At 41.3% G+C, this 12,092-nt stretch overlaps 1 protein-coding gene across 2 annotated transcripts in view; it reads left to right on the top strand.

The window, feature by feature from the left end:
* The window catches only part of Spire1 (spire type actin nucleation factor 1), a 116,694-nt gene that overhangs the window by 74,411 nt on the left and 30,191 nt on the right, over nucleotides 1-12,092 (top strand). For both annotated transcript variants that reach the window (XM_041639210.1, XM_041639211.1), the window contains exons 5-8: nucleotides 2,001-2,078; nucleotides 6,245-6,409; nucleotides 9,967-10,053; nucleotides 11,235-11,364. In XM_041639210.1, coding sequence (XP_041495144.1) covers nucleotides 2,001-2,078; nucleotides 6,245-6,409; nucleotides 9,967-10,053; nucleotides 11,235-11,364 — 460 coding nt within the window. The remainder of the gene's footprint in view (nucleotides 1-2,000; nucleotides 2,079-6,244; nucleotides 6,410-9,966; nucleotides 10,054-11,234; nucleotides 11,365-12,092) is intronic.

Consider the following 12,092-nt stretch of genomic DNA (forward strand, 5'->3'; position numbering starts at 1 on the left):
TGGGTCTTCTGTTCACCTATGAAATGGAAGTATCACTACCCACTCCTCTACTGTAAGTAAGTATTAAAGGAAGTGACACATTAAATTATTGACACACTACTGGGCACAGAAAAGAGACCTAAGCATAATTCCCTATACTTCCTAAATATAAAAAAAAAATCACATTTCATTATACCATACAATATATGGTAGAGGACTCCTGACTTTTAAAGAAGATTGTGTAAGCACATTCTGAAGTAACTAGAAATAAGTTGTTTTTTTCTTCTGTTTTCCCCTAAAATAGAAGAAAGAATGCATTATTTGTATCACATTTCCAGTGTTCAGAGTCATCTTTTTTCCTGCATTAATGTTTCTTTATTGAGTATTTTAAAAAAGCTGGTGGTGTTATCTTTGTTTTGCACATGGATAGTATGAAATGTTAGGAAGCTAAAAATGTTTTGTTTATAATGTCATGTAGAACAAGCTAGATTTCATATAGTACATTTAAATTCAGTCTGTTGGCAAACAGGCAAATAATAACATTTATTAAAGTTGAATTTTGCTGTTAGCAGGTATGGAATACAGTGTGTTTATAATTAATTTGTAAATAATGCTTTTCAAAATTTTTATTGCATTTATTTGTGTGTGTGACTGTGTGTGCATGTGCCTGTGCATGCATGCACACATATATGTGCATTTCATTTGTGCGGAGGTCTGAGGACAACTTGCAAAAGTAAGTTCTCTCTTTCTAGGATCCTGTGGGTCCTAGAAATCTAACTCAGGTCATTGGGCTTGGTGGCAGGTGCCTTAATCTATGGAGCCATCTCACTCTCCTATATATATGTTTTATTAATCAGTATTCTCTTACAAGTTGCCAGTGTTGAGTTGATGCTATTTAAAAGGCATTTTTATCAATTGAAGTTTATAAATAAATTACTTGATAAATATTGTATTAGTTGCTTTTCTTGTCACTGGGCAAAATACCTGACCAAAAAAAATAAATAAATAGAGAGAGAGACTGTTTCTACTCAGCGTTTAAGGGTGTGTGGTGTGTGTTGGCCGGCAGGGAGGCACGGCAGCAGGAGCATGAGGCAGAGCTGTTTACGTGTCATCCCCAGGAAGCAGCGATGGGAATGCTGCTTCTCTCGCTTTTATTCAGTTTCCATCACCAGCGTGTAGAATGGTATCATCCACATTTAAATTGGGTCTTTCCACCTCAATTAACCCAATTTTTAAAAATCACTCTAAGACACATCCAGAGATTTATTTCCATGGTGATTCTAAATCCTATCAAGCTGACAATCAAGATTAACCATCACAAATGCATGCCAAGCATCCCAAAGTTCCAAAGTTCTTTTTTTTTTTTTTTTTTTTTTTTTTTGGTTTTTTTTTTTTGGTTTTTCGAGACAGGGTTTCTCTGTGGTTTTGGAGACTGTCCTGGAACTAGCTCTTGTAGACCAGGCTGGTCTCGAACTCACAGGGGTCCGCCTGCCTCTGCCTCCCAAGTGCTGGGATTAAAGGCGTGCGCCACCACCGCCCGGCTAGTTCCAAAGTTCTTAACTCTGCCTCAGGAAGCCTAGGGGGAGCCGCAGACAGGTGTGAACCTAACGTGAAGCTAAGAGCCCATAGATGAAAAGAGGTTTTGTAATAAAAGGGAAGAAAGGAAGTTCTGTGTGAAGAACTAGTAGTTTCAGTTGAACTGATGTCTGCAGAAAAGGAGTGGGCAGTGGAAGAGAGGCAGTGTGGAATGGCCAGGCTGGAGACTGCTTCCCTAGCTGGTAAAATGCAGAGCTGTTTTTAGGAAGAGTTTTAGTAGTCAAGAAGAGAGTGTAAGTTAAAAAAAAAAATTAAATTAAAGAAAAAAAGGAAATAATTATCCTTGAGATTTAATGAACTGTCTTCTTCATTGATACGTCTGTCTACATTTTCTCTGAAGAGAACTTTTAGAGTTGTAATTTGCTTATAAGAAAGCTTAATATAATTTTTATGATTGATTTTTTAAATTTTATTTTAACCGCTAGAATCTTAAGAAGATTCAAGAAATGGAAAAGACTGATGAATCTAGCACAGATCTGGAGGACCTGAAAAATGCAGACTGGGTAAGGAAATTGGGTATGCTTTCTGGTCAGTTTAGCTTTGAAAAATACTGGTTTTTTTTTTAAGTGCTGGTTATTAAGGACTGAATTATAAATTAGTACATAAATTTGAATGCTTGATTTTATTTTTTTTGTTAAATATTTATTTATTTATTATGTATACAATATTCTGTCTGTGTGTATGCCTGCTGGCCAGAAGAGGGCACCAGACCCCATTACAGATGGTTGTGAGCCACCATGTGGTTGCTGGGAACTGAACTCAGGACCTTTGGTAGAGCAGGCAATGCTCTTAACCTCTGAGCCATCTCTCCAGCCCCTGAATGCTTGATTTTAAAAGTGAATAAATATTTTCATTAAATTTTGAAAGAGCTGTCCCATTGTGTCTGGAAATACTGTTATTAATATTTATAATTACAAATACCATAAATAACACTTTTGTACTCAAAACAGAAGCTCTGTGTCAGGATGTGAGACTAGCAGTGCGATGCAGTTTTTATCCAGTGAACGTTTACTGGGTGAGAGACCTATGGATGCAGACCTATGGAGTCTCTGCCTTTCATAACACAATCTGGACTTAGGAGATACTTTCTAGAACAGGTGATTATGGTGTTTCCAGATGACACACTTGACTATCCACTCCTTTTCAGGCACCCTGCTAAGTCCTGTTGGTACTGAGTCCCTGCGCTTAGGTCTTGGGCACAGGACAGTAGATGTCTGGAAGTGCTAAGTAAAGCATTTCCAGATATCAAGGGAGGCACACATTAGGATTCTGACTTTTGAGATTAAAGGTAGTGAGTCAGGGGCTGGAGAGATGGGTCAGCAGTTGAAATCAGTTACTGCTTTTCAGAGGACAGTTCAGTTCCCAGCATAGCTGGGCAGCTCACAGCCAACTCCAGTTCCAGATCAGATGTTGTGTGGCTTTGAGAGCTCCTATACACACAGTGCACTTAAACTTACTCAGGTTCACACACACATAAATAAAATTAAAATCTTTTTTAAAGGGATAGAAATGCTATTATTAAGTGAAAGAGCTTTTAAAATAGATGCAGATTTGAGAACTTCAATAAGTTCCCTTGACCATATTAGTTTTTGTTTGCCATAGTCCTTTTTTTTTTTTTAATTTTGTTTTGTTTTGATTTTTCGAGACAGCGTTTCTGTGTAACTTTGGAGCCTGTCCTGGAACTTGCTATTGTAGACCAGGCTGGCTTTAAACTCACAGAGATCCACCTGCTTCTACCTCCCGAGTGCTGGGATTAAAGGCGTGGGCCAGCTGATACAGGTGCTAGGACCTAAACTCAGAACAGTGTACACTCCTAACTGCTGTGCCTTTTCTCTACCCCACACATTGTCTTAAAAGCTAGTTTTAGCAGACGTGGTGGTGTTCCCAGCACTGAGGAGCAAATGCAGGTGAATCTCTGTGAGTCCAGGACAGCCAGAGCTACACAGGGAAACCCCATCTTTAAAAAAAAGCTAGTCTATCATTTTAGAGTAATATTGATCGTCTGTTTTCTTTTGTATAGAATACTGTGGCAGGCCGGGCGATGGTGGTGCACGCCTTTAATCCCAGCACTCGGGAGGCAGAGGCAGGCAGATCTCTGTGAGTTCGAGACCAGCCTGGTCTACAGAGCTAGTTCCAGGACAGGCTCCAAAGCCACAGAGAAACCCTGTCTCGAAAAACAAAAAAATAAAATAAATAAATAAATAAATACATTAGGTAAAAAAAAAAAGAATACTGTGGCAGTATGTAAGAGATATACTATACATTTGCTATTAATGAGGGTTTTTTTTTGTTTGTTTTTTCAAGACAGGGTTTCTCTTTGTAGCTCTGGCTATCGTAGTACTCACTCTGTAGACCAGGCTGGCCTTGAACTCGTGGAGATCTGGAGATCCGCCTGCCTCTGCCTCCCTAGTGCTGAAGCTGAAATTAAAGGCGTGCACCACATGGCATGAAAAGTATTTGTAACATAATATTTCTGTAGTCTTCCTCATTCATTGAAGTCAGACAAGTAACTTCAAATATTCTAAAGCCAGCAAACAAAACCAGGAATGGTAGTACACACCTGTAATCCAGTGCTTGGGAAATAGAGACAGACCTCCATGGAATTCAAAGTCATCTTTTACTACTTAGCAAATTCTAGACCAGCTTGACTGCTTGTGATGTGGTTTATGGTGGGGTAGGAAGGGGACTTGGTGTGTGTGTGTGTGTGTGTGTGTGTGTGTGTGTGTGTAGAGATTAGCAATAGCTGGGTGTGGTGGCATATGCCTTTAATCCCAGCACTCAGAGGGCAGAAGCAGGTCGATTGCTATGAGTTCAAGACTAGCTCTTGGGCTTCATAGCACGTTTCAGGCCAACCAAGTCTACATGGTGAGAGCCTGACTCAAAAGTAAACAAAAACTACTGTGGGGCAGGTGTTACGGCTCAGTGGATAAAAGACTTGCCTCCAAGCCTGTTTGATCTACAGAACCCACACAGTGGAAGGAGAGAACTGACTCCTGGAAGTTGTCATCTGACCTCCACAGGCATGGCACGGCACACAGATGCTCACATACATACACACATGTTCATACAAAATACATAAATAAATGTACATTCTTTAATTAGAGAAGAAAAGGTGGAAGGAGAGGGCTGACTGTACAGAGTTGTCTTCTGACTTCCATATGCTCCGTGGGGTTGCACACCCATGTATATACGTCACACCTAATAATAACAGTAGTAAGTCACTAAGTTTTGAAAAATAATAATTAAAATAATAATCCAAACTGAAGCATTCAGTGACCAGAACTTCACAAACTTCAAGGGGAGTTCCTTCTGCTAGATTACACCTCATCTTCCAGTATCGCTCAGGTGAACCATCTAGAAAGATGAGAGTGAGAGGAGGAAGAAGGGGTGGAGAACTGAACATCTTTAGAGGCAGACCAGCAGAGGCTCAGTGGGCAAAGGTACTTGATGCCCAGCCTGATAATCTGAGTTGCAGCCTCAGAAGAGAGTGACAAAGTGTATTAATATATTATAAATGAAAAATGATTTTGAGAAATGTAATCATTTATTTTATATAGAGAAAGTGGTTTGGTGTTGCAGTTAGAATTCAGAAATTCATACATACAAACCACTTCCTCTATCAGTGAACTGTATACCTGAATGTGGAAAATTCTTATGACTTATAATAAACATTTTTAGATAGCTATTGAAGACACATTAATTGTGGTAAGTTACATTTTAAATACTGTATTGTTTAACTTTTTGCTGATAAGACAAGAGAACAAAGCGGTTAAGGAACAATACACATTTTAGTATTTGTTATACTAAGTATTTGATGTAAATTTCATCTTATTAGAACTCTTGAAGGTGGACAGAGCATCTTATTATTTGTAGATAGGAAAACTGATTACAGGATGTGTACTAGATAATATAAAATTGTAATTCTGAGCATTTCATATTTATAAAACACAAGATGTCAGTTCTTCACTATTTATTTCCTGTTGGTGAGACACACCTAGGAAGGCAAAGCAGCTGCTGGTACAGAAGCTGAAGTCTTTAGTGTCCTCTCACTCTCCACTGACCACACCGTCGTATGGCCAGACCCCACGTCAGGGTGTGGGGAATCCAGTGCTTTCAGGAAGCAGAATAGTAATGGAGACTGTCTTTATGGACATTTATGGTTGTGAAGAGACTCCATGACCACGGCAACTCTTATAAAGGAAAACATTTAATTGGGGTGGCTCGCTTATAGTTTCAGAGGTTCAGTCCACCATCATCATGGTGGGGAGCTTGCAGGCAGAGGTGGTGCTGGAGGAATAACTGAGAGTTCTGCATCTTGCAGGCAACAGGAAGTTAAAGTTATACCGAGCGAAGCTTAAGTAAGAGACCTCAAAACCCACCCCCACAGTGACACACTTCCTCCAGCAAGGTCATACCCACTCCAACAAAGCCACACCTCCTAATAAAGCCACTGCCTATGAGGTTATGAGGATCAGTTACATTCAAACTACCAAAGGGACGTTTGTCTTCTAATGCTGACTTCCTACACATTTAATGGTATCCTAAAATCTAAATTGTTTCCTTTACTTGTTTTATATCCATGCTTTTCCTTTATTCTCTTTGACTGTAACCATTCAGAGAAAACTAGTGGATTTATGTATTGATAATGATCCATACTTGGTTCTTTCAGGCACGATTCTGGGTACAGGTGATGCGGGATTTGCGAAATGGGGTCAAACTTAAGAAGGTCCAACAGCGGCAGTACAACCCGTTGCCCATTGAATACCAGCTTACCCCTTATGAGATGCTCATGGATGACATTCGGAGCAAAAGATACACCTTGAGGAAAGTAATGGTAAGCACTCAGACGGTTGCCTGTGGGTTATTGGTTGGAAATGGGCTAATCAGTATTCTTTCTTCTCATGGGATACTTGGTCACTGCCAGGCAGTGGTGGCACATACCTTTAATCCCAGCACTCAGGAGGCAGACACAGGCAGATCTCTATGTTCAAGGCCAGCCTGGTCTACAGAGTGAGTTCCAGGACAGCCAGGACTACACAGAGAAACCCTGTCTGAAAAAAAAAAAGAAAAAAGAGAGAAAGAAAAGAAAAAAGCAAAAAAGAATATTTGATCATTGTAGAAAACATGGAAGATACATTAAGTTCAATAAAGGAAACTTATAAACATATAACTTCATAACCAAAGAGAAATTTTATTATTATACTGGCTGATTTTGTGTGTCAACTTGATACAAGCTAGAGTCACCAGAGAGGAAGGAGCCTCAATAAAGAAAATGCCTCTAAGAGATCCGGCTGCAAGGCATTTTCTCAATTAGTGATCAATGGGGAGGACCCAGCCCATGGTGGGTGGTGCCATCCCTGGGCTGGTGGTTCTGGGTTCTATAAGAAAGGCAGTGGTGGCGCACGCCTTTAATCCCAGCACTTGGGAGGCAGAGGCAGGCGGATCTCCGTGAGTTCGAGGCCAGCCTGGTCTACAAGAGCTAGTTCCAGGACAGGCACCAAAAAGCTACAGAGAAACCTTGTCTTGAAAAAAAACAAAAAACCAAAAAAAAAAAAAAAAAAAAAAACAAAGAAAGCAGGCTGAGCAAGCCATGGAGAGCAAGCCAGTGTGCAGTACCCCTCCATGGCCCCTGCCATCAGCTTCTACCTCCAGGATTCTGTCCAGACTTCCTTCAGTGATGTAAGCTGAATAAACCCTTTCCTCCCCTACTTGCTATCTGTCCCAGTAGAAACCCTAAGACAGTTATGGTGCTTCATCAGTTGCATTCATATTCATCCCTCTGCCCTGGGTTTTCTGGTGGGTGTGTTGTTATTCTTGTTATTTTGATACAGGGTCTTGCTATCTTGCACTGACTGGCCTGACCTGTGATAGACCATACTGACCCAAAAGTGGTCCTCCTGCCTCTCCTCTGCCTCCTGAGTGCCAGGGATTCAAGCATGTGCCATTCTGCCTCTCTTAATCCTCGGTCTTCTTTCTACATTTTATTAGACAGAATGGGCTGATTTCAGTTTACAGCCTGATATCTTGTTTCACGTTGTGAGTCTTCTTCCGTATCGTTAGTGCTTCTAAGTAATTCCATATGTTCTAGCTTGTGGATGTATCAGAGTTCATTAAACTCATCACCTCAGTGTCAGGTATAAGCTGGTTGTTTTATGTATCCTGTTCTATACATCTTTATTAATAGCTATACAGTGAGGTCCTCAAGCCGAGTTGTGAGGAAAGGAATATCCAGCTCCTCAGCAAACCCTGTAAGCTCTGCCTTAAAATCTCTCCTTTGTGAGCCTCTTCTCCTGTCACCTCCATTTCTTGTTGAGACTCTCGCAGCACCCTCGCTGTCCTCCTGTTTGCTGGGGCTACAAGTGTGGAATACCACATCTTTTAAATTTTTAACCTAGTTTTGCTGTGGTTGAGAAATCTTGAGCCCTTAAGAAAAATATGTATTCTACAGTTGCCAGGTGTGGTAACATATATTTGTGATTCCCTGTACTCATGAGGTACAGGCAGAAAGTCAGTCTCAGAAAAGAGTAGGAGGGAGGGAGAGGCAGAGGAAGTGAGGGGAAAGAGGCGGATATTCTTTTACTAGTGGAGAGCACTTCTAGTTAATTTACAGAGTTGTTCAAATCCCTTTATGTTGTTGATCTTCTGTTCCGTACACTTTTGTAAATGGAGTATTAAAGTCTTCAGCTGTTCTAGAAATTTTCATCTCACTTTCAGTGTTTGATTCTTTACTTTGGTACATATATACTTGTGGGGTTTTTTGTTTGTTTTGTCTTTTGTTTTTCGAGACAGGGTTTCACTGCGTATCTCTGGCTGTCCTAGAACTAGCTCTGTAGGCCAGGGTGGCCTGGAACTCACAGAGAACTGTCTGCCTCTGTCTCTGCCCCTGAAGTGCTGGGATTAAAGGTGTGTGCTACCACCACCTGGCTGCAAGTAATTATTATTACTTATAATTATTACATTTTCGGTATCTGGTGTCTGCTTTTGTCTTTTTTGTTAGCTGTTTCCAAGGCATCTGTCTTATCTGCTGTTAATACTGCTGTCCTAGCTCTTTCTTTCCTTGCTTACTGTTTGCATTGACATCCTTTGTTCTTGAACTAATTCATGTTACACATTTCTTTTTCTATTTCTTTAAGATTTATCTATTTATTTTATTCATTTGAGTACTTTAGCTGCATGTATGTAAGTGCACTGTGTGTGCCTGGTGTAAAAGGGGCCAGAAGAAAGTGCCAGATCCCTTGGAATTGGAGTTACACCTATGTGCCCCTAAAATATGATCAAGTTTCTCTATTTTCTTGAAATCTATAATTTGTTGATCTGTAACCATTTCTTATTTCAGTTGGGACTGCTTGTTTTGTTTTGGCAATTGTTCTATGAACTGAGAATGATCTGCTGGCTCAATAACTGTTCTTTGTTTTTTGTTTATACATACTCTAGCTTGCTTTGTCTCCACTCAGCTCCGTCCTCAGAATGGCTGCTGGTGCACAGTGGGTTGAGAGCCAGGTTGTAGCTCTAAGGCGCTGAAGATAAAGCCAGGAGTGGTAGCACATACACATAATCTCAGCACTTGGGAGCTGGAGAAGGAGGATTAGGAATTTGATATCATTCTTAGCTACATATCAATTGGAGGCCAGTCTAGGATACATAAGACAGTCTCAAAAACAAAAGCACCAAAAGAGCAGCTCATGTGATGTGTTTGTGTGGATGTTGGAACTTGCAAGCCAACTTTGTTCATTTTTTCATCTTGTTGTGGTGGAGAGACTATTAGAAGCATGTGAAAATTATTTAGAAGGACATATTAGTCTGTTTAGAATTAGAATTCTAAGTATAGGATTCTATACTTAGAATGTCAGATTAAGTTGTGTAATATCAGTGGTTTTAAAAATCTCAACACTAGGAAATCCATGAGTAAGTGTCTTGCTGTATCAGGCCTGTGGTCGATCCTACAGCTCTACTTCTTAAGCTAGGCACTGACACTCACATGCTGGACTGTGCTCTGTAGCGATTGCTGCTGAGGGCTGCTATGGGACCTGGGTATAGTGCACATGGAGGAAGGGAGTGGTGTTGGGTAGATCCCAGAGCAGTTGTCACAGGGGAAGAACCAGGCCTGAGGTGGTAGTTCAGCCTGTTTTATTTAAGTTAGACTGGGAAACAAAGACATGTTTGATGACACATATCTGTGACCCCAGCACTTCGGATGTAGAAATACGAAGTTTGGAAGTTCAGGGTCACCTTCCACACTGCCTATGAGTTCAAAACCTTATCTCAAAAACCCACCCCTTAAGAAAGACAGAGTCACCGCTGTGCTATCTGGGAAATCAGAGTCTCAGTTACTGAACATACAGTGATAGGTTCTTGATTCACATGACATGTTATTTTTTTGTCTCCTTTTAGGTCAATGGTGACATTCCCCCTCGGTTAAGAAAGAGTGCTCATGAGATCATCCTTGACTTCATCAGATCAAGACCTCCTTTAAATCCAGTACGTAACATAGCACAGTCTCCCCAGGGACAGGAGCTCTCTACCAAGCTCTCCCTTGAGAGTATGAAGCCTACCTGTAAACCACAGTCTACAGCACAGTGACATACCTTCAGTTATTCAATGCAATTATAACAATCCGAGTCAGTGCACGGTCTGGCTGAATACCTGCTGTAACAGCTGAAAACTCACACCACACGGTTTCTGGCATGGTTGGTTTTCCAGCTCAGATCATGTTGCTACACTGCTCAGACCACACTGTCATGCTGATGGTGTTTTACAGTGAATGTGTCCTCACTTTTCTGTTAACAGTCTGTTGGCCAGGCTTTTCCTAAGCCATAGACTCAGAATGCTGTTCGAAATGCTGTTTGTGTTTCTCCTTACTTCTTTTCCTCCTGGCTGAGTAGCCGGCTTCCATCAAACCATGTCAAGCCTATGTGCATAAAGTAACAGCAAGGGTAAAGCAGAAGGAAGGGGAGTCATAAGAACCGGATAGTTCACACTAGCAACACAGTCTAGCTTGATAGAGCTTTAAACAAGTTAACCTGCCTCTCAGCCTCAGTGTCCTCCTTAATAGACTGTAGACAGTAGTACTTCAGGGTGGTGAGTTACTAATGGCTCTGTGGACAGGGGTTGTGGTTTGCCCTATAATCTCAGCACTCAAGAGGCTGAGATGAGGGGTTGCCACAAGTGTGAGACAAGTCTGGACTATAGAATAAGACTTGAGTCTCAAAATGACAACAGTATAGTTAGTTTTCAAAACAGCGGCATAAAGGGGACCTGACTATAACTTTAGCAGATCTGACTACTTCAGTTTACCTGAGTACATGTGATCAGATCACTGGGAGACCTAGTAGTCTCCTATTGCATTAAAAGTCTTGACAGTGGGGGTTGGGAGATGGCTCAGTAGGTAAAGGTGTCTGCCACCAAGACTGATGGTCTGGGGTCTTTGCCCTGGATGTCACAAAGTGGAAGGTGTAAACTCACTCCCTTGAATTGTTGACTGACTTATATATATTAACATACATAGAAAATTTAAAAATTTGAAATCTTGATATTGAATGACTTGAATAGCCTTTTATTGTGCAACATGACATCAGTGAAATACAGTTCATAATTCTGTATTGTATGAATAAAGTCAGAACAGCTAATCGAGTCTCTGACCATTGCTCTTCCTTTCCAAGGCATCAGCCAGGAAATTGAAACCAACCCCACCCCGACCACGAAGCCTCCATGAAAGAATATTAGAAGAAATTAAATCAGAAAGAAAGCTGCGACCTGTGTCACCAGAAGAAATTAGGCGGAGCAGACTAGGTAAGTCCTCACTTCCTGTGCTCACGCGTCACTGCTAGGAAAATGGTGTTTCTACTCATACATGTAAAAGTAACCCACAGTTCTCTTTCTCCTGTGTCTTCCCTTCCTTCCCGCCCCTCCTCTCCTAGCTGTTGCTCACTAACATGTACCCTCACGTTTGATATGACAGTTCTTCCCTTCTCTGATGTTGAACATGAGAACATTGTGCTGCCACAGCAGAAAGGAGGGATAAAAGATGTAGCCTCTAGGATATTTTTTCTATAAGAGCTAAATAAGATTGTGCTAAAAAGAGGAAAGAAAGCCCTGCTAAACTGACATGTGTACTGCTGTAGATGACAGACACATAGTATTACTTCATTTCTTTCAGAATCCTTCTGATCATGGGTGTGGGTGGGTGTGGGCGCTCCTGTGTGTGCCATGCAGAGACCAGAGGTCAGCATGAAGGGGTTTGCTGCTGTCTTCTACCATGTTTTGAGACAGTTTTTCACTGCGTTTGGAGCATACTGTTGAAGCTAAGCTAGCTGGCCCAGCAATCCCCTGGAACCATCCATCATCTCCACCCCCTCCCACCATTGGGGTCCCAGCTTTTCCAGAGTCAGGGCCTCATGCTTGTGCAGCAAGCCTTCTGCCCCCTGAGAAGACTGTCCATAGTGGCCGCACTATTCTGTGCCCTCTTCAGCAGCAGGAAATGCCTTGGTTCTGCGTCCTTGCTTCACTTACTACCGCTG

This window comes from Microtus oregoni, unplaced genomic scaffold (genome assembly GCF_018167655.1).
Source record: "Microtus oregoni isolate MIOR12 unplaced genomic scaffold, Mior012 000057F_ref0000458, whole genome shotgun sequence".
Taxonomy (NCBI): domain Eukaryota; kingdom Metazoa; phylum Chordata; class Mammalia; order Rodentia; family Cricetidae; genus Microtus; species Microtus oregoni.